This window comes from Benincasa hispida, chromosome 9 (genome assembly GCF_027475165.1).
Source record: "Benincasa hispida cultivar pf3 chromosome 9, pf3_genome.v1.1, whole genome shotgun sequence".
In the NCBI taxonomy this organism is placed as follows: domain Eukaryota; kingdom Viridiplantae; phylum Streptophyta; class Magnoliopsida; order Cucurbitales; family Cucurbitaceae; genus Benincasa; species Benincasa hispida.
Window position 1 is genome coordinate 73,255,057 of NC_143486.1, and position 22,996 is coordinate 73,278,052.

The 22,996-nt window shown below is 31.3% G+C and overlaps 3 protein-coding genes across 4 annotated transcripts; 1 reads left to right on the top strand and 2 right to left on the bottom strand.

Moving 5' to 3' along the window:
• The first annotated feature begins 1,291 nt into the window (after positions 1-1,291).
• LOC120085572 (transcription factor MYB3R-1-like) lies at positions 1,292-8,575 on the top strand. Of its 2 annotated transcripts, none has more exons than XM_039041619.2 (12): positions 1,292-1,676; positions 2,602-2,809; positions 3,353-3,407; positions 3,535-3,592; positions 3,891-3,985; positions 4,100-4,203; positions 4,434-4,562; positions 4,774-6,571; positions 6,767-7,002; positions 7,145-7,265; positions 7,364-7,546; positions 8,010-8,575. In XM_039041619.2, exons 2-12 carry the CDS (start codon positions 2,733-2,735, stop codon positions 8,145-8,147), a joined length of 2,994 nt encoding a protein of 997 aa, XP_038897547.1. In that variant the 5' UTR covers positions 1,292-1,676; positions 2,602-2,732; the 3' UTR covers positions 8,148-8,575. The 2 variants fall into 2 exon arrangements, with proteins under 2 accessions (XP_038897547.1, XP_038897548.1); XM_039041620.2 differs by having other exon boundaries at positions 1,485-1,676; positions 2,574-2,809.
• ASP3 (aspartate aminotransferase 3) lies at positions 8,261-14,184 on the bottom strand. The gene is made up of 12 exons (XM_039041621.2): positions 13,752-14,184; positions 13,121-13,192; positions 12,942-13,003; positions 12,780-12,863; positions 12,569-12,668; positions 12,351-12,471; positions 11,915-12,078; positions 11,663-11,800; positions 11,030-11,151; positions 10,763-10,857; positions 9,173-9,293; positions 8,261-8,574 (listed from the first exon to the last, which is right to left on the bottom strand). Exons 1-12 carry the CDS (start codon positions 13,968-13,970, stop codon positions 8,490-8,492), a joined length of 1,383 nt encoding a protein of 460 aa, XP_038897549.1. The 5' UTR covers positions 13,971-14,184; the 3' UTR covers positions 8,261-8,489.
• Positions 14,185-21,093: 6,909 nt separating this feature from the next.
• Positions 21,094-22,753, bottom strand: LOC120086599 (peptidase). The gene is made up of 2 exons (XM_039043330.2): positions 22,377-22,753; positions 21,094-21,304 (listed from the first exon to the last, which is right to left on the bottom strand). The coding sequence occupies exons 1-2, from the start codon at positions 22,619-22,621 to the stop codon at positions 21,217-21,219; spliced, it is 333 nt and encodes a 110-aa protein (XP_038899258.1). The 5' UTR covers positions 22,622-22,753; the 3' UTR covers positions 21,094-21,216.
• Positions 22,754-22,996: the final 243 nt, after the last annotated feature.

The window sequence follows — 22,996 nt, forward strand, 5'->3', positions numbered from 1 at the left end:
AATTCATGTACTAACCATTAAATTAATAAGGGTTGTCTGGTAGGCAATATGAAAACATGATTGACATGAGATTGAAAGAGAATAGAGTCATAAACGAAAGGTAGAAATTAAATTTAAATTCAAATAATTTTTTAGAAGGAGATTTTTAAAAATAGAAAAATGAGTGAAATTATTAAATTTTAATCTTCTTTGATAGAAGTATATAGAAGTCTATCAATGGAGACATATAGAAGTCTATCAATATCTATTAGGAGTTTATCACTAATAGATGTTGATATGTAGGTTATTTCGATAAATAGTTTGACATTTTTTCTATCTATAATAAATTTTCACTAAATCATAAAATTAATTACAGTTATTCATTAAATATTAAATTGACTATAAACTCTTACTAATTAATTTATGAATTTGTTTTATATGTAAAATTTTTATATAAATTGAGTTTATAACATGAATATTATATTTACTATTGTTTTCATCTTTTCTAATTTAGTTATGCATTTTAAAATCTTGAAATTATAATTTGGATACACTGAAAAAATAAAAATGTTGTTTTTAGAATTGCACTATTTGTATCACATAAACTAGAAATAATTTTTGAAAACAGAATCCAAATTGCAGATCGAGTACATATTTGCTAAATTTAAACAGGTGCTAAGTAATCAAATATTTATTACCTTTTCAAAGGTCTAGCTCAAATACACCATTGTTGAAATGGGCAAAAATTAATTTATACTCTTAGGCATTGTATTGATCAAAATATATACTAATTTGATTTTTTATAAAGAAAATGTATTGATTTATATTTTAAACTTTTGCAAAAGAATTATTTAAACAATTTATTAGTGGTTTATAACTATTTTTACACCATTTCATTCACCGTATAATCAACTTAAAATCATCTAAATAAAATTACTCTTCCTCCAAAATCTTATTAAAGTAAAAGAAAAATTATCACCAACTTTTTTCGGAATAAGTGAGAACAATATAAAAGTGAAGAACATTAATATAAATAAAAATTATTATATTATATTAATCCATGTATTTTAAAAATTATTGTACACTTGTAAAAATGATGTACTAGTGATTTTAAAATGCAATTCTAACGAAAAGTTTAGTTATTTCATATTTGAAAATTTGAAATGTTAATGGACACATCTAATTATTTAAGATTTTAAGTGTTAAAAAGTCAAATATTTGAGAGGTATATATATATTTATTTATTTTTCAAAAATGAAATGGTGAAAGTTTGGTGAAGTTTTAAAAAGAAAAAGATGAAATAAAGTGTGACGGAGGTCGCTTCCCGTTAAAACTTGTCGATTACTGCGACCATCACACGTAATCACTGTCGGTAGTACGACATCCACGGTACACACGTGTCTAAATCCTGGCCGTCCAATTTCTACTCGTGCTGTCATCTTAGCCGCTGGTTTTGAATCCCTTTAGTCCGCCCCTTTATGTTTGAATAGAGCTCCGGACCGTTTAAATTATCGTTTCCAAGTCCTAAGCCATTTCGCTCTCGCTACGAGTTCCTCTCTCTCTTTGCTTTGGCACAGTCACTCGTTCTTCCGATCAAATTTCTACTCCTCGGAGATTCGCTAATGCGTCCTGTTTCGATCGCTCCATCCAGTTTCATCTATTTATCTGCACTTCGCTGCCGCTCGACGCCGACGCCGGTGAGTTCTTTAGGGTTTCTTTGGTGATTTTATGATCTTTGCGTTGATTTAATTGTTTTCCGTTTCGATTTGAAGTTCTTTAGGCATTTCAGTCCGAGTTTGTGAATTCTTTAACCTTTTCTTTCCATTTATTTTGAGTGATTTACCTTGTGGACTCTATGAAATGTTCTCTATCTTATCCTTGTTGTGATTTTGATTTATTCACACAGATAATGTGTCGTTTTCTGTTTATGGAGTTCCATTGTGTAATGAATTATTTGTCTGATCCTTTTCACAGTTTTTGCGGCGGCGGAACTTGAATTTTTGTTAAGGCAGCTTTTCTGTTGCTTGTTGCATACATTCTTAATTAGCTCTTGACAGTCATTTCTGTCGTTTTGAGGTTTGGAGGATGGTTAATAGGTTTTTATGCAAGTATTGTGCATTATACGAGTTTTAATCAAGGATTGATAGTTTATTCCTCTTCTAAAGTCAGGTTCAATTGTTATACCTTTCAGTTTCTTTTCTTGATATGGATTTAGACTTGTTGTACTAATTAATTATGAATGATGAGGCCTTTATTCTCACGTAGAGTGAGTTTTGGGAACATCTATATGTTCATTTTTCCTCTGGAGGATTATCTGATTTTATACGTTTTACATCACTTATTGTAAAAACTGCCTAAAGAAACTTTCGATGTTACATCCACTGTCTGTCCCACTGCTGATTTACAATATCATTGATTCAAAGATCATGGAGCTCAAATTCTATACTGCTTTGAAATGCTAAGATTTAATTTACTGGTACTGTTGTTTTTTGGTTCGATTCTTGCCTTTGAATAATGATTTTGCACATTTATATATTATAGATACAGCCGTATGCTTTGTTTTTTGTACTATTTCTTTGTTCTACTACCTGCAGATATTGACTGGTTATCTTCCATGGTCAGAAATTGTTAGATGAAATGGTAGATTTTTCTACGTTGGAATAAAATAATGGTCTGGATAGCATTATTTGGAACAAGCCATTGTCGAGTAGGAATTGGGATATTATGCATTTGTCCCTCTATGCCAAGGAGTTATGGAAGGTGATAAGACTATCTCAACACCTTCAGACAATCCTGAGGTTCGTGATCAGAGGATTCGTGCTCTCCATGGGTAATTTCATTTATCTAACTAAGCAAATCTAATGCTTGGCTCCATATTTCTTCTCATTCCCTTCATTCTGCATGTTTTAGCCTCTCTGTATGCACTTTACTATACTGTTGCCTTGTAGCTCTTGTCTTGCAAGTCTTCTAAACCAAATTTGCCACCATAACTCTTATAAGAACTGTTTGAGTTGCAATATTCTTGAATTCTGTTCCTGTACAGCATTTTCCTTGATTTTCTTTATTACTGGGAGGGATATCCGTCACTAACTAACTTGTTGTAATTCTGTATCTAGCAACTTGTAATTTTACTGGCTTTCTTTTCGTTTTCCCTGATAAATGGTTGTAATTTGATGTCCTTTGGTTCAACAACAGTTTTTTTCATTGCCGTGGATTTATGTTTGAATTGACTTTACATCTTGTAAATTTTTACACACGTTCCTATATTGTCCCTTGACATTCATATTCCTTTCGTTGCCCTGTTACTTTGTTGGAAGGAAAAAACTAAATTCTGTGCTGAACTCTATGTATGTTTGTTTGGGGGGATGTTTAGGAGAACTAGTGGCCCAACAAGACGTTCAACGAAAGGACAGTGGACAGCTGAAGAGGTAGGTTTATCATTTACCACAGTGAGATCCTATATCATACGGCAGTCTATTAGACATTTTCTTACGATTAATTTTGTTGTTCCAAAAGTTATGTGTTTGATGGATAATCTATTTTGTTTACATCCAGGATGAAACTTTGCGACAAGCAGTTGATCATTTCAAAGGCAAGAACTGGAAGAAAATAGGTATTATTGGTGTGTTGGCATATTGTAGAAGCCAAGGATATGTTTTATTGTACTGAAGATGTTCTCTTTTTGGGTCATTCTTAACATAATGGAGGATTTCTGCAGTGATGGTGATCTAGGAGCATAATTGATGTCTGCTTTATTTTATGTAAAGTGTACATACGGTATCTAGATGATTGGATAACCTAATTAATCATGCAATGTCAAGGAGGCCATATTCCATGATGAATTATATTTTGTATAGACTACTATGTTCTTTTATTTCATCACTGGTTCATTTGTTATTGGTTGTTTGTAGCTGGATATTTCAAGGATCGGACTGATGTACAATGTCTGCATAGGTGGCAAAAGGTTTTAAATCCCGAGCTTGTCAAAGGTCCATGGTCTAAAGAGGTGATCCGTTTGTGAAATTCCAGTTATCATGATAATTTAATCAACAAACCCTTTCAATACTCTATTTATGGAATTCTACTTGAATTTACCTGTTTGCTTGTGAATTGAATATAGGAGGATGAAATTATCATTGAACTGGTGAATAAATATGGACCAAAAAAGTGGTCCACAATTGCAACACATTTACCTGGTCGTATTGGTAAGCAATGCCGAGAAAGGTAAGACAGTTAGGTTATTTTCTTGCTGGTTTTTGGATTTTGATTTTCCTGTTTTACTTTTATTATCCCTTTGGTAAACCCCGTTTGTTGAACATTTCTTTTCTGGAAGCCATTATGAATTCGTGGTGCCATCAGCTTCAACTTTTCCTGCATCCGTACTTGATGTTCTATTAAATTTTCAGCTGTGCTTCCAATATTTTTTTTACATAAAACTATTTCCTTTTTTTCAGGTGGCACAATCACCTCAATCCTAATATAAACAAAGAAGCATGGACCCAAGAAGAGGAGTTAGCTTTAATTCGTGCTCATCAAATTTATGGCAACAGATGGGCAGAGCTAACAAAGTTCTTACCTGGAAGGTGTGTCCCATTTATATCTTAAAGTTGAGGCATTATGTGAGCTGTCCTGTATGTGCATAATTTTGTTCCTATAAATCTTTTCAGATTAAAATTGTTGGATTTCTTTTCATTGCAGCTTTATTCTCTAGAACTGCATTTCTTTCCAATTTTTAATTGGAAAATTTTCACTTGATCCTGAAAGATGTTGTATTGGTGCTTTTATAATCAACAGGACAGACAATGCCATAAAAAACCACTGGAACAGTTCTGTCAAAAAGAAATTGGATTCTTACTTGGCCTCAGGCTTGCTCACACAATTTCAAGATCCAGTTCCCGCTGGCCAACCAAACCAACTGCTAGTTTCATCTTCGAAGGTGCTTGGTAGTGGAAATGACTGTGGTTTGAATGGAATGGACACAGAGGAGATTTCAGAGTGCAGTCAAGATGCAACAGTTGCTGATAGCTTTCTGAGCGATCCAGCATGTGCGACTCTGAATATGAGAAAGGAATTTCAGTTGATTGAGGATTTAGGGTTGGGAAAGGAGCAAAGTTCCAGCCCAGTATCCAGTTCAGAACCCTGCTACCCTCCTCCCATGGAAGTAATTACTTGTCCCATTGCTGAGTTTGCTCAAGAAACGGATCACTCTTTGTCACCTTCACGGAAAAATCTCTCGCATGATTGTAGAACAACTTCAAATAGGGAGTACCAATGTGATTTGAATGAGTTTCCCAACATCTCTTCGTTACAATTGGGTAAAGAAGCATCACAGTTTCAATCAATTGGTAATGGGACGGATGAGAGTCATGGAGCTGGCGATTCTGCTGAAACTTCTTTAATGATCAAAGGAGCTGCGGCTTCTGCTCAAGCAGAGTGCATGTTTATATCTGATGATGAATGTTGCAGGGTCCTATTCTTAGATCCAAAAAGTGACAGATGCGATCTGACTAGTAATCTTAAAGAAGGACCTTGTATATCTGAAATGTGTGATTATGAAGTTCCAGTACACTCCTTGGGAACTCCAAAAGTGGAAAATAATCATGCTTCGGCTTCACAAACATATAACCATCCTTCAGGAACTGATGTGCAGGAGAAAAATTCCTTCTGTCAATCCGGCATGCTGATTCCATCCATGGTTTCTGTCAATAGTGACATGATTTTATTAGGTGGTACTGGATCCAACCAACTAATTGTAGAAGCCCTAGAGCACAAATGTGTACGTAGCCAGTTGAATGGGTTTGTCTATCATGGTGGAACATCCAAGCCTTCCTATTTTGATGTTGCAGATAACCCAGAAATGCAAGAACGGCCTGGTGGATCAGAAGACCTGCCAAAACCAGTTAGTGTGGATACATTTGCAACAGCAGCAGCAGATGGCACAGGTACTTGTACTCGATCAGACGAAAGAGCAAAACAAAATGACGAACATCAAGACTCGGGAGCTCTTTGTTATGAGCCTCCTCGTTTTCCAAGTTTAGATGTTCCCTTTTTCAGCTGTGATCTCATACAGTCTGGAAATGAAATGCAGGAATACAGCCCACTGGGTATTCGCCAGTTGATGATGCCTTCTCTAAATTCTGTTACTCCATTTAGATTATGGGATTCACCATCTCGTGATACTAGTCCAGATGCTGTACTGAAAAGCGCTGCCAAAACTTTCGCCAGTACTCCATCCATTTTGAAGAAACGTCACCGTGATTTAATGTCTCCACTTTCTGAAAGAAGAATTGACAAAAAGCTTGAAACCGATGTGACATCCAGTTTGACCGAAAACTTTTCACGTTTGGATGTTGTGTTCAATGATGGGTCTGATAAAGCTTCTATATTTTCTCCATCTAACCTGAAAAAGAGTACTGGAGATTCTGCTGAAGACAAAGAAAATATGTGTTGTACCTTCGAAGAAAGAAAAGAGAAGAAAGATGATAGTAATGAATCTCTAGACATCATGGTTTCAGAGAACAGTTTTCCCAAAAGTTGTTCCCAAGACTATACAAAACAAGGGACTGCTGATACCGAGATGGCAGCTGAAATTGTGAGTCATTTTACAGCAAACTTTTGGTAGATGATTAATCTTTATGATTGAGGGATTACTAAACTGTTTTATTGTGTTCAACAATCGAGTTTACTGGTATCCAACATTCAACATTGACTCATCCTATGAGAACCAAATTTCTTGTTCTTTCTTTTACGACAAACATGATCTGATAGTTAATTTCACATTTGGAAGGTACCTCCTGGAGTCCTGGCTGAACATGATGCCAATGACTTGCTACTCCACTCTATTGATCAAAAAGCTCTCAATTCAAGTACGGGAATTAAGAAACGACACTGTCTAAGCAGATTGGAAGATGCATCAATTCCGGACAATGTTTCGAATGTGATGACGGGCGAACTACCTGTCACTTCATCTGCTTTCCTTGAGAAGATAGATTCTACTCGGCCACAGACTACGGCCACTCCGTTGTAAGATTCATCTCCCCTTCTCTCTCTGTAATGCATTATTTCTACACGTTTAGATTTATGGTGTTTCCAGTCTTATGTTCTGCATTTTTTCCCTTTCTTTTACATACTCTAATGGACATATATGTTTAATATTATGGCCTAGACCTGGAGCTGGTGAAACTCCATTTAAGAGAAGTATCGAATCCCCTTCAGCATGGATGTCTCCTTGGTTTTTCAATTCTTTCCTACCCGGCCCAAGGATCGATACAGAAATATCGATCGAGGTACTTGTTTAGATTGTTTGGATTAACTTGCAGTTGGGAGAGAAGTTTTCTTTAAATGATCTTTCATTTAATTGAATTGATGTATTTTTGTTGAATAGGACATTGGATACTTTTCGAGCCCTAAGGAAAGAAGCCTTGATGCAATTGGGTTGATGAAACAAGTAAGCGAGCGAACGGCAGCTGCATGTGCCAACGCTCATGAGGTATTGGGAAATGAAACTCCAGATACACTACTCAAGGGAACGCGTATGAAGCATCTCCATTGTGATCAAACTGTTCTGGTAATTGTTCCTTCCAACTTTTTGTTTCTTTTTTTTTGGGGGGGCGGGGGCGGAAGGTTCTTTCAATCATTTCAAGAGCCCAAAACATTACACCTTTCGACGCTTTTAACATAAATTATTCAAAATATAAACCTTTTGGCATAACGTTTTCAGGCAAAAGAAACTTCGTTACATTTTCTTTTAATAAAAGATCATGAAAGACCAAAAGCCGGATGACATTTTAACCATTTCTTGGGATTTTAAGCTTTTTAAAATTAAAAAGATCATAATGAAACATTTTTAAATACCAAAATGAATAAAAGTTGATCCTTCGAGAATAAAAATAAAAAAATGAAAGCTGGGAGACCAGAATGAATATTTTAAATGAGACAATGGCCAAGTGATATTTAAATCTATAATATATGCAATTTCTCTTATTTTTAAATGGGATATCGAGTTTGCCTGATATTGATTTCATTTTCAGGCAGAGTGTCGGGTGCTGGACTTCAGCGAATGTGGGTCCCCAGGGAAAGTGGGGACAGAGTGCGTGAAAACTACAGCTGCGACCACGCTACCAATAGCAAGTCCCCACCCTTCTTATCTTCTCAAAGGCTGCAGATAACAAATCTATCTGGTACCACCACCCACTTCCCCCTCCTTTTTCCAATTTCTAAATGTAATGTGTTTATGTTCATGTCATTCAATACAAGGAAAAGGAGAAAAAAAATGCATGTGTTTACTTGTAATTCCAGATTATTAATCTGAACCGATGGCATCCACTTGAATGAAAAAAGCCTCATTTTAAGGGCATATGACAACTCAAAATACTAAACAAGTTTTTTAAGCGTTTCAATGGCAACAATTTGCTCCCAGTAAGGTAAGCAACAATTTTTATTTAATTGTAAAAACTAAGCAAAAGTGGAGCATATAATAATGGGCGATGATTTGGTGTGGACGGACAAAATTAGACGACACGGGTTACGGCTGCATGGATTGCATCCGCAAGGTGTGGTACGGTCCTTGAGCTCAAACCTGCCATGCTGATTCTCCTGCACAAGTGCCAAGCGCATAACGTACTATAATGTTTTTTCCACACCAAATATTTTATGTTTCATGTTGCAGTTTCTATTTAGAAAAACTATATAATCTTTCATAGTAAGGTATAGTATGTTTTGAATTCAAGAGGACAGTAGTAGCTTTTCACATGTTTCAATTTCATGCTTTTAATTAACTTCTATCTTTATTATTAATTTCATTACACGGTTGAAAAGACAAAAGTTTGATTCGAAGTTTAGTTCCAAGATTATTAAGTTCGTATCTATTTCGTCTCATCTATCAAAAAGTTTGACGAACACAACCACCAACCAAGAAATGTGTAATTAGAACTCTATTTTTTCGAATTCAAAATTTGAGTGGAATAAATGGTTCACATGCATTTGTGTTCCTCTTTTTCTTTCTTTTTTTTTTTTTATTGTTATTCTGATTATTTTGAAAGAAAAATGGAAAGATATTGTAACAATTTTCAAACACGCCAGAAAAGAAGAGAGTAAGAAACAAAAAACGAAATAATAAAATTTCCGTGATGGCAACGTAAATGATTGGCATTTAGGGGAGAAATTATAGCGATATGAAAGCAAAGATGCTTACCCATCAGAGGTCATGTAAATGTGATATTCTTTGGTCATGAAGCTAACTTGTTCGGAGTTCAATCCTGTGAAAGTAAACATCCCAATCTGTTTGATGATGTGACTCCAATCACCAGGTGTACCTGCCACACAAACGCACCACAATAACCTATAAAAATCACCAAAAAAAAAATATATATATTCAACCACGACCAACCAATATTAGGATTATTTTCTTCTTTTTTTTCAAATACAAGTACGGGTTTTAAAATAAATTAGGATTTGAAATGAAAGAATCTTTTGCTTTTTCTGTTCTTTCCCTTTCTCCCTCATATTCTGTTTACTCTGTGTCTACATTTAACCCATCTCGATCAAGTAGTTTCTTCCACATTCCTGGAATTTTCTAGAATATTTAATTCTCCCCAAGGAACCTATTCGATTTCGAGCCATCGCTATTCTTTCACCAGACCGTAAACACATACTAAGAAGAAAATATTCACCAGAAAGAAATCCATCGCTATCAAATCAATTCATAAGGCAGGACCACCAGGCCCCCCTTAAACATTCACCCATCACATTATTCACATCCATTTTCCTGACAGGTCTCAAACGAAGCTTCCTAAATTTTGACATAACCATATAGCAAGACAAAATGGTGAAGTAGAACCGCCTTTTCTTCAAATTAAATCATGGTGAAGTAGAACCAATTAAAAAAAAAAATACCAAACCAAGATAAAAAATTTAGTTAAAGACGGTCCAAATAAGCGAAACTTAAGAGGTTGAGATTATTAGTCTTGATTAAAAGTTCAGCAACTTAGAGATCCACGTTATTGTCCTTCACCAATACGAAAGTTCAAATCAACAGTCTTCAATTTCGGATGAGCTGCAATTTCATCACTTTGGTTCAGCATCCTATGTTTTAACTACTAATATCCTTGTATTTCTACTCCACTACTAAATTAGAGTATGGTGGAACGATGAACAAATTTAACTTTATTCTAGAATTTTTAGACGATTTTATTTTGGAGTATAATCTTTTAAAAATATCAAAAAAATAAAAAACTAAAGTCCCGTTTGATAAATTTTTTGTTTTTATTTTTGAAAATAAAGCCTATGACACTTTCCACATCCAAATTTCTTCCTTTGTCGTCACACCAATAGTTTAAAAAAACCAAGCCAAATTTTGAGAACTACAAAATATAGCTTTCAAAATGTTTTTTTTCCTCTTACCATACCACTGTAGTTAAGAATGATGCAAATCATTGTAAAAAATGTAAATGAAATAGGTTTAATTTTCAAAAACAAAAAACAAAAAACCAAATGGTTATCAAACGAGACTTAAATGATTATCATATTTATGATAAATTGAGAATCAGTCTTGTCGGCCTAATCTGCCATTCTCACCAAATACAATCGTTCATCTCATCCGTACCCCAAATGTTTTATTCCCTTTCTCCCTCATAGACTACTCTTATCATTATTCGTATCCTTTGAACAAGACCATCTAGTCAGTAAAGAAACTGATATAATGAGGCTAGTAAGCCCTCAAAACGGAGAGGGCTAAGAGAACCACATAAATATCAGAAGGGATATCAGGAGAATGAATACTAACCTCTAGCTCGCAAGGCATCAAAAAGTTGCTGGCGCATGCTAATAATACGGTCCGCCATGGCCTTCAACTCAATAGTCCATTCATTGAACAAATCCCTACAAATTGCCAGTTGGGGTCATATGAAGAACTTGATTTCACGATGCATGGACAGTAAATTGATTCCATACAAATTGTCAGGATTGGAAAAAAAGTCTAGACGAGCATCTTGCATATATATGTTCACCTTCCCGATTCAGTTGGGGTCATATGAGAAGTTTTCATCGTTACCTGTCCTTCAGGACTGTAGCGACAATAGATGCTCCGTGAATGGGTGGGTTTGAGTACATGGGCCTTATCACTAGTTTTAGCTGGCTCTCTACCCTGCTTGCGACATCAGCATTCTTGCAGACCTGTTCAATCAGTAACAAAGCGTAAGATCAAGGTAGTAAAGCTAGAAGAATACCAGCTTAGACACCATCCATCCATCTTCATGCTTCAAAGATTCTATTTTAATGAAAAATAAAATGTTCCTCAATACCGATAATAGATACCCTTCAACATTGCCCCGCATATTAATATTAATGCAAAGGTCAATACTGCAGGGGTTATTATATTTGCATTCGGGTTAAAGGAAAGGGTAACGTTTGTAAGTCGAACATTTCATTTGTATTGTACAAACAGAAAAGATAATTCCACGCATAAAATATACAATTTATCATTTCAAAAGAATAGTGCAGTAGACAATCATGCACATGACGATAGGTGAAAAAATAACCTACTATAATCTACTTATCTCAATTTATTATAGAACTTGTATTCGTCATTAATACCACACAGACTCCATATTCAATCAATGAAGCTATGATGTTACATGACATCTCAATGAATCAAGAGTATGTAACATTCTTCTAAAAACCTTACAATGCTTAAAGCGCCAACACGTTCGCCATAGAGCCCCAAATTCTTTGCATAACTCTGGGCTACAAAACATTCACCTCCATCAGCAACAAATAAGCGCACAGGCTGAGCATCCGCATCCAAACTTCCACTGGCAAAACCCTGTATCATAACAAGCAAAAATATCACAAGTTTAAATGGCTAGATTGTCTTGTTCAGATGTTAAATTCTTGACATCTGAGTCATTTTCCATTTTATAATATCTATAACCCTTACCTGATAAGCACTGTCAAAGAAAGGTAAAAGCTGTTTTGATCTTATCAACTTCCTGATCTGATCCCATTGTTCAAGGGTCGGATCAACACCAGTTGGGTTATGAGCACATGCATGAAGCAGAACTATAGCTCCAGATGGAGCAGAACCAAGATCTTCCAAGAGGCCTGTGACACGTTAAAGTTGTCCAACCAAATGGTAAGGAATGGTAAGGGACCAACATATTCAACATCAGAAGTTTCAGTAACAAATCATCTTAAATCACTTCCATACGGAATGCCAGGGGCACTGTAGGATTAAAAACTATATACAAGTTGAGAATAATCTAATTGCACCAAAACTACCAAAACAGACAAACACGTAGGAATTCAATATGGAGATGGAACAAAAAATAATAATAATAAATAATAGACAGTTATAAAAGAGTACGAGTTTAAACCTTGAAAATCCAACCCCCGTGTTGAGGGATCATAGTATCGGTAAGTTTTTACCGACAGACCAGCCAGAGTAAAAACTTTGGGGTGGTTTCCCCATGTTGGCTGGGGAATGTATATTAGCCGCTGAAAAACAAGAAAAAATGAACGTTCAGAAGGCTTTGTTCCCATGTACAAGTAAAGCATAATAAGTACGATAATTCAACACCTAAGCACTCCGCACCTCATGATAATGTCTTGCCAAAAATTCACCACCAACCCTCAATGATCCAGTACCGGACAAGCATTGAACAGTTGTGACACGGTTCTCAAGAATAGCAGGACTACATAAAAAGTAAGAATTAGAAATACGATCCAAAAAAAGAAACTATTGAACCAAAGATGCTGCTCTAAGTACGATCTAACCAACTGTGAATAAAATCTGTACAGCTTACCTGTCAGCGCCAAAAATAAGCTTGGCACTCTGTTTATTAAACTCTGCCAATCCCACGATCGGAAGATACTCCTTAACTCGTGAACTGTAGATCATTAAAATGAGAACCTCGACATATATCTACATCAAGTAAGATTTCCAAGAGAATGACGAAGAAAAATACCTATCATTAACAAGCTGATGCTCTGCTTTTCTAACAACGTTCAAGACAAGAGGTTTTCCTTCCTATCATATCAAAATACCACAATATTAAAAGATGTCCAACTACACACACTAACTGCTTAGACATCTCAATAACGAATAAAATATAAGATACTGCAATCTAAAGCAACAGATACGTACCTCTGTCCTATAAGCACCGACGCCCAAATTCAACTTGTTCGGGCTCGGATCTTTGTTGTATGCAACAGTCACCTACCCATTCATAGTTCAACACAGTAATTAATATATATTAGTATAGATAGATGCAAAATGTATAAATATGCAATAAGCAAAAATAGGCGAGCAGATTTTTGTCCGATAGTCTTTCTATTCCTTAAAGATATCCTTCAGCGTTTCTAAAACCATTAAACCAGCTGACAAGCGTAACAATTTCCAAAACACTACAAAATGACATCAGAAACAACAGCCAATTGGATTCCAATAAAAACACGCAGCAACGATCATGATCCACAAACAGCCAACAAAAAATTCCCGATCACAATAATCCAAAAGCTCGACATAGTTCATTTCCATAAAATACCATATGTAATAGAAACAGAAAAGTCAGAATCAGACGTAAATAACCAAAAACTGACCACCGCAAAAAAAAAAAAAAAAAAAAACTAACAGCATGAGAAGAGAACGAAAAAACAAAAACAAAATCCTGTGAACTTGTCGACAACCGAACAAAGAAATGCAAGTCGAGAGAAGATTGATGGGCAGAGCAACGAATAAAAGAAGCTACAGTGATTGATCGAAAGAGAGAGATTACCCCGAGGATAGGATCTTCAGGAGCACGAACAACATGAGCGAAAACTGAATCAGTGTTCAAGGAGGAAGTGGGAGAAGCAGAGAGTGTATCAGCCATGGCGGATGAAGATGATTCAACCAGATGCCGAACGAGAGCGTTAATTCTCCGATCGGTTGGATCGCTATTAGAACTCGAAGTATTGGAATTAGCAGTTTGTGGAATGCCAAACAAGGGGCGCATCTCGTGTGCTCTCTCAATTTCTTTTTACTTTTTTCTTTTTCTTCCTTGATTTACTCTTTTTCCTCTTTCCTCTTTTCTTTTTTCTTTTTTTTTTTTCCCTCTTTCAATTTTGGCGCTGTTTTTTTGACAGTTCCATTTCGCCTTTTATACGTAGTCGAAGGCGAAGCTTTCGCTCCAAAAGCCTTCAGACTGTTATGTTTCGGATTATTACCATAAAAATAAAATGTATCTAATATTTAATGTTATTAAAAAGGATTAAATTACAAACTCAATCTTTCAAATAATAAAGCTATCTATTTAGCTCTCATTTTCAATTTTTTTTTTTATCAAAATAGTCCTCTAAACTTTTATTTTTTGTCTAATAAATTATCAAATTTTTTTCTTCAATAAATTCATTAACATCAAATTTCTTGTTTACTAGATTTTTCTTATAACTATTTTTTTATTTTTTCTATTGAAATTTACTGTTATTTCTTCCCAATTTGTGGATCAAGGTTTTCAACTTTGTTAAAAATAACACTAGAATTTATAGTCAAATTTTAAGGAAAAAAACATATGGTTGAAAATTTTTCCTTTAGTTTTACTTTGTTTTTTTTAAATATTTGTAAAATGTAGATAAAATGACATAAGAATTTTTAGGAGGAATAATGTTTATAAGCTTAAACTCCAAAACCCAAATAATTTTCAAACAAAATCAAATTGATGTATTGGATATAAAATCATATTTGATATCTACTTTAACCTTAAAATTTCAAGTTTGTAGTAACAAATATGTAGATTTTATGCATACTATAAGTCAATGATTTAACATAAATTAAAAAAAATTAAAAAATTGTTTAACATAAAATTAAAAATTTAATAATCTATTAAACCTCTCTTAAAATTTATTTCCTATTAAATAAACTTACAATATCTTTTTTAAAGTCCAATACTAAATAGCTACAATCTGAAAGTTTAATAAATAAATTTGTTTACTTGTAATGCAATTCATGATATTGATTAAATTAGAATATTAATTATCAGATCAAGCCTAATTCAAATAGTATACAATGGGTTAATAATCACAAACTCTTAATTCGGATCTCCTTATTTCTATGATACCTAAAAAATAATTAAAATATTAATTTAGGTTATTCTGAAATAATAAAATATTAAGTTTCTTTTAGTACAATAAAATATTAAGTTTGGCGTGGCGTGGCGTGGATAAGCGGTAATGTTGGCACGTACTACGAGGGAGAAAGGGTGCCATACGGCTCATGGTTTCGCACGTGACTTTCAGGTGCTACAAGGGATTAGGATTGTTTCCCATTGGCACGTTTCTCGAGCGTTTCCCACGTGTCTCATGACGCGGTCGCCTGCGGTGGCTCGGGATAATTTATCATTGTGCCTTTTTTGTCTCTACTCTGTGGGGAGTATAAATCTTGCCTTGCGATGAAATATTTATGGTTAAAAATCTAAGCCCTCAAATTTTCAGATGGGTAACAATCTAAAATCCGTTTCTGTTTTTTGTTTTCTTATTGTTTATTTATTTCCTTGTTATTATTTTTAAAAAAACTATCAAATAGAAATATATTTGAAAATTATTTCAATTTCTTATTTTTCTGAAAAAACAAATATAAATAAAAATTTGTTTGATAATTATTTTTTATTTTTCGTTTTTATATTCTTTTTATTTATTTATAATTTAAATATTAATTTAAGTAGGTAAAATACATAACATGTATTAAAATATAAAGATAATTATAAAATGTTTATATTACCAAATGCACATGCAATAATTATATAATTATTTGTATCGTTCATGTGTTTGCTCAAATTTCATGTATAATATTATTTATTATTCAAATCATTTATCTTAGATAACATCAATTTAAATACAGATTATTATATAAATATTGTTATTGTAAAATATTTAAGTGGTGCTAATTAAATGTTTTAATAAATAAGATTTATATGTTGTAAAATTCTAGCTGATTTTAAATATTCTATAAATAAAAAAATCAAATTCAGAATAACATATAAACGTGTGTTACAATATTTGAAATTGAAAAGTCCATAAAATGTTTAAATAAAACATATTGAGAAATAAAATAATATATAAGTTTAAATGTTGAAAACTTAAAATTAAAAGTCAAATCTAATATATGACTATAACCTACTTAAGGAATTAGAGAAATATAATATAAAAAAACAAAGAAATATATAAAAAAAAAAATTGGCCTCATCTGGGACTTATGTCACGACCTAAGAAGCAGATTGCAGGCATACGCGCACGCCTCAATCAGCCAACAAAAACTACTTTGGGCAGATTTTTCAAATTTGGTACATGTTTAAGAAATGTTTCTTCAAATTTAGAAATTGAAATAAGAAACGTAAATGGTTATTGAATAAAATTGTTTATTAAAAAAAAAAAGAAATAAGAGTTGTCATCAAATGGTCTATAGTTTTTAAACTTTAATTTGCAATGATTTATTTTTCTTTCAATTTTGTACAATTTAGTTATTAGACTTTACTTTGTAATAATTTAGCCTTTATAATTTAAAACTCGTAAGAATTTAGATCTATTATTGTAGAAATTAATGTTAAGGTTTAATAAGATTTTTTACCTATATAAATCGATAAACTAATTAGATACTCGATATTTTTACAAAATATAAAATCTACACCATAAAATAATAAATTTGATATTTAATTTTTATTTTTTTTACGTTGGGGACTATTATTACAAATTTAAAAATATAATGACTAAATTGTTTCATAATAAAGTTCATAGACTAAATTGTTACGAACTTCAAAGTACACGGACTAAATCATTACAAAATAAAATTCATGAACTAAATTATTATTTTTATGAAAATTTAGGGGCAAAAAATATTTTTTAACCAATATTTACAGTATTTATGTTCTTGTCTATATTTTTATTTTGTTATATACATTTTATTTTTATATTTATTTTTTTGCTACATTTCATAAGAAAATAAATTTTAAAAAATAATAGTAGAGACATTGAGGTTATATCTGTCTCAACCATAAGACAAAGCAAATTATAAAAATCATTCTATCAATACTGAGAATATAAATAATGGTATAATTATTAAGTAATATTCTGAAGCATTTTGCATTGCATCATCTTTTAAAAATACACTACACACTCAAGATAGAAAAAAAATTGTTTTTAGAAGAATCATAATAAAAAATTTATTTATGTGATTGGATAATTGATTGGACGATATAAAGATAAGTGTATCTCAACAAATACTCAAATATTTTTCGTAGTAATTTATGATTCTATCGAAATTTTCACTAACATTAAAAGTCTATAATTTTTTTCCTCCTAAATTCAGATAATTGTCAAAGACGTGTTTTAATAGTCTCACAATAATGTTCTAACTTCCCTCTTTTAATATGGTAGAACATAGAAGGTACCTCTTGACTTTTCTAAATTTGAAGGTATATGAGCCCATCCCACATTTATTGAATTCAAAATAAATACACATAGTCAATACACAATAAAGGCACATTAGAAATTCAGAAATAATTGTAAGATGTGTTTTTTTCTAAAAGAGTTTTGATTAAATTTATATTTTTCATATTACAACCAACATGAAAATTAGGAATTAAGCTCAACAAGAAATCAACTATATAATTGTTACTATTTTTAATTTAAACTAGTTTAGAAGCATTTGAACTAGATATCTTTTAGTATATAGTTTTGAGTATTTTAACTTTCACCTGCATTGAGTGGAATAAGATATTATAGGTTAGTGACAGAGCTAGAAATTTTATATAGGAACACTATGTGTACAAGTCTAATAAAAAAAATCTATAAATGAATGTAAAAAAATATTCATAACTTTATATATTAACTAATTTATTACATTACAATTGTCCTTTATAGGTTTTCATGTTTTGAAATCGATCATAATTATTCACTTACTTTTGGTTTAAATAGATAACAATATAAACAAAATGCAACATCCTTTAAAATGTTATATTATAACTAATTAAAATATTCACTTAACCAAACTATATAAAATCGTCTTGACTTTATATCAAAATTCTTAAATGAAAAAAATATGATTTCGAGGTTGACAAGCACCTTTTAGTAAATATGCTATATGAACTTGATCTCGAATATTATAATTATAGTCATAAAGTTTGGTTCTTAGACTTGGATGTGCATGTAATTTTTCTATATTGATTTTTGTATAAGATCAATCAGAATCCAAAACATTTTTCTTCTTTGAAGATGATATCTCAACAGTCTCTATTACTGTGTGTGTGTTTTTTTTTAATAATATCTCTCTATATTAAATTTGAATTACCTTTACAAAAGTATTAATAATAAGAATATTTCATTCTATTATATAGATTTAGAGGCATAAAAACTTAAAGTCTAAGAAGATTTTAAAACTTACTTGTCAAGTTTGTAACGATTGACAACAAATAATCATCTTGCTTGAAATCTGAAATTAATTTTAAAAACCTATACAAGTAAATTTAAATGTAAAAATAACATGGAAACAAACAAAAATATATAAAGTTTAATGTGAATATAAAAGTTATGTGCAAAAAATGAACCATATCTTTTTAATCAAATGTTCTTGAGATTGAAAAGTGAATTTTGTCCAGTCTTGTTGCTGATAAAAAAAAATATATTGGAAATAAAATATTGCAAGTAGTATGAGTCAAAACTTCTAACTATTGCCAACCAAACAACACTACATGACATCAAGTCAAGACTATTTTTGTTACTCAACTTGAACTTTTATATATATATATATTATTTTATAATTTGTATTAAAAATACAAAAGACGGATAAATTGGAGGGGAGGGGGCACATGCTCCTTTTGACCCCTATGTAGCTCCATCCATGATTATAACTCACTTAATGTTTGGGTATTTCATTGTAATATAGTTGAAATTCCAAATTATTATAAAACACGCTTAATTACATTAAAACCATTTGAAAATCATCATTATCTACGATGTTTACTATTTTATAACCATGATCTCTTCTAATTGAATCTAGATTAAAATAGTCTCAACTTCAAATATAGATTATTATAATTTAAATTAAAATAGTCAACTTCACAAACACATATCATAATAACTAATTCAATATCTTAAACGTCTCGTTTATGTTTATGCTTACTTTAACAAATATATTTCAACTATTGCAATTGCCTTATAATGACGTCAAATTTGTTATATTTGAGGATAATGTTTTCATACACGCCTAGAAATATTCAATTTTCCATCGCACAAGTTTTCAACATTCACGTAACGCATCTATCGTCTCTCCGTAACCAACCTCCTTCCCTAGTGACACTTCAATTTCAAAATTCTATCCACACCCTCTTGATACGATTATTATTATCATTATTTCAATATATGGAAGAATTTTAAATATGATGAAATTATGCATATCCTCACTCTCACTATTTCATCTCAATGTTTGATCTCACTTTTTCTCCTCTTTTAAATTATATCTTTGTGAAATTGTTAAGTGATATTATTACTTTTATCGATTAATTTAAAATTTTTTAAGATAAATAGAATATGGATTATCTACCAAATACGTATTGGTTAAACTCACTTAATCCGAAAACATAAAACAATATGTGACCAAGCAAACAAATCTTTAAGTTTTCAAAAATTGGGTCAAATTTCTTTTGATCTTCTAAAAATAAGTAACTTGTACGAAAAATTAAGAATATGAAAATTTCTTCATACCACCTTTAATTATTGTAAGAATGCTTTTATAGTGTGAGGCCAAATATTATGTTTTTATATCGTGAGACCAACTATTAAAAATATATCTATGAAGGTAAATTTCTAGTATGAACAAAGTGAATATAGTATTATTGTAGACAAGATGTGATAAATTTTTCTCTAAAATATAACAAGACGAAACGTGATAAATATCGTCACATACTTAAATATTTTTCAAAGTGAAGAATTTATATTTTCTTTTTCATTTCAATTAGATGTATTATAAAAATTTAAACCCATAACATATATATTTTAGTCATTGAACTATATTAAATGATTGATGTGTAGTTAGATACATATGCCCCTTAATAGTAAAGATTGGATTAGAATATATTATTTTAATTCCTATATTTTGAAACTTATTTAAATTTAATCTGTACTTCTTAGTTGTATATTTTGGCAAAATGCACCAAATTGCTCTTTCTATATTTGAAGAAAAATTCAACGTTTGCACATGCACGTGAACATTTCATAGATTCAAATTTGTAGAAAAATATAAGGATTCTGCGCGTGCATATGCACGTGTGTATATGAATATTTCATAGATTCGAACTTGTAGAAAAAATAAAATAAAAAATACAAGTTTTGGTGTGTTTACTATTTTTCATGTAAAATGAAACAACACCAATACCATAAAAGATTTATTTTACAAAAAGAAGAAGAGGGAAAATTTGTTTTTTTTTACAGCTAAACATATGTAATTGTTAAGTTGTGTTGTATCAATCCTTACTATCAGGGATTGCAAAATTTACCACGTATTCGATTTTTTTTCTTTTTACTAATTCACAAAAAATTACTTAAAAATCTACAAAGTTTTATTTTTCTCAATTAGTTTGATTAATATACAGATTAATCAAATAATTAACTTTTTCATAATAACTTATAAATTTGGACAAAAATGGAGATAAAATGTCGGTTTATCTTAAAAGTTTGAACTGTACACATATATTACATTTTATTGAACACCTATAGATTACTTTCCCAGAAAAAAAAAAAAAAAACACAAAAGTAATACTTTTTAAAGTTTAATATACACGCAACTTTCGATTGAATTGGAATTGCAATAAGATAAAATTCAATATAGCAATCACAAATAAAGAGAACAATTTACCTGAACACGTGTCAAAACGAACTTGACTTAATAGTAATTGGTATATAATTTTTTTTTGAAGGTTGAAGTTCGTTTAATTTAAGTTTATATATTTTCAAATGAATTCTAGTCCCTATTACTTTTTTATGATTTATTTTTTTTCAATTTTTAAATGAACTATATTTTAAAATTTGAAAATGTATTCACATGAAAATTATTATTATTATTGTTATTTAGTTAATAGGAAAAAATAAAAATTTATTTTAAGGATTAAATTTAAATTTAAGATGAGTTAAAAATACTAGATTAAAATTAGACATTTAAAATTATAAAAATTGAAATTGAACTATGGACTAGAATTGTATTTTAACCCAACAAAATTAGCTGGACACGTATTGCCACCACTTGTACAGAGCAACACTGTAAACTGTGCCGTACACAACTAGTCTGATTGGATAAATCCTAAACCTGCAAAAATTTTCAAAATCTCGGAAACTCAGAAACAAAAAAAGAAGGTAAGAAATCCACGAAATTTTTTTTGTCCAATTATAATACATATTATTCTCCACGTTATTAAATGCTTTATATATTAATAAATAATATCATAAATTCTATATAATTCTTTAATTATACTTTTGTTGAGAGCAATAAATGAAAATTGTATAGAAACATTTTATTACTATCATAATATTAAAAATTTTCTTTATCATATTGTTTGATAATCATTTGATTTTTTTTAATAAAAAAATTAAGCATATTTTTTTCCCTTTTTTTCTTTTTATAATTTATCTTAAGAATTAAATTCTTGATCAAATTAAAAAAAAAAAAAATTTAAACTACCTTTTTAACTTTCAAAGTTTGAAGAAAAAAATAGATCATCAAAAGAAATTGAGGTGTTTGTGGGTTTAATTATAAAAATAAAAAACCAAAGACTACGATTCAATTTTGGTAATAGTTTAGGCGGTAACCATTTTGTTTTTTTTTTTGAGAAATATATTTCTTTTCTATTTCTTACTCTGATTTGTATTTTTCATAAGTACAGTGGTTGATTTATTAGTCAAATTTAAAAAATAAAGACAAATTTTTTAAAAACTATTTTTCTTAGTTTTCAAAATTTGATTTGATTTTTTTAAACTATTAGTAAAAAGTGGATAATTAAAGAAAAAATTTCGAGATAGAAATAGTGTCGATAGATTTAATTTTAAAAAATCATGACTACAAAATTGGGCATTTTTAATTTTTAAAAATTGACTCTATAAAGACTTATCCTACCTTCAATCTATAATTTTTTGAATTATATCTACATTTTGTCAATATTTTAAAAAATCCAAATTAAAAGACTAAAAAAAAATAATTTTAAAAAATTTGTTTAATTTAATTTAATTTTTTTTTTAAAAAAAAGTTACTGGCCTGAATGTTACCAAACGGGCAAAATTAATTTTGGTACGGCTGAAATACTGAATCTAATTTTCTCTCACAATTTTTTCATCGATCAAACAAGAAAGAAGAACACGAATAAAGGAAATTAAAGGTAACCGACCTTCGAAACCGAGATCCAGTAGAGATCCGATACGATTCCCTTTCCTCTTCAGTGACCGGAGAAGTCCACCGGGAGAAATCGCGATCAAAGAAGCACCAATCCGGCAAGAGGACGCCGGCGATGGCGAAAGCGCCGACGAAGTAAGTTACGACCATCTTCTTAAAGGAATACGTAGTGATTCCGACGAGAACGACGACGGCGGCCAAGAAAACCAGAGAAGAGTTGAGGGCGGCGTCGTTGGCCATGGATCTAAAGTGGAAAAGGAAGAAATAAATGAGAGAATAATGGAAGCGACGGCCATTGCAGAGAAGAGAAGAGAAGATAGCGTGTAGGCCAGGGTCTAGGGTTTGCCGCTTAGTTATTATTGTTGCATTTATTTGCTCCTTTTTTATGTCGCTCCTCGACATCTAACTGTAATCTGAATCTCTTAATGACCATTTTCCTTTCGAGACCATTTGGGACATTGACTATTGTAAGATTATAATAATCACCTAATGTTTGATAGGACTCAAATAATATATCAACAACTTATTAGGATCTTTTCTAAGATAATCAACCAAACAATTATATTCCAAAATACCACAAATTAATCACCAAATAATCACTAAGCAATCAACTAA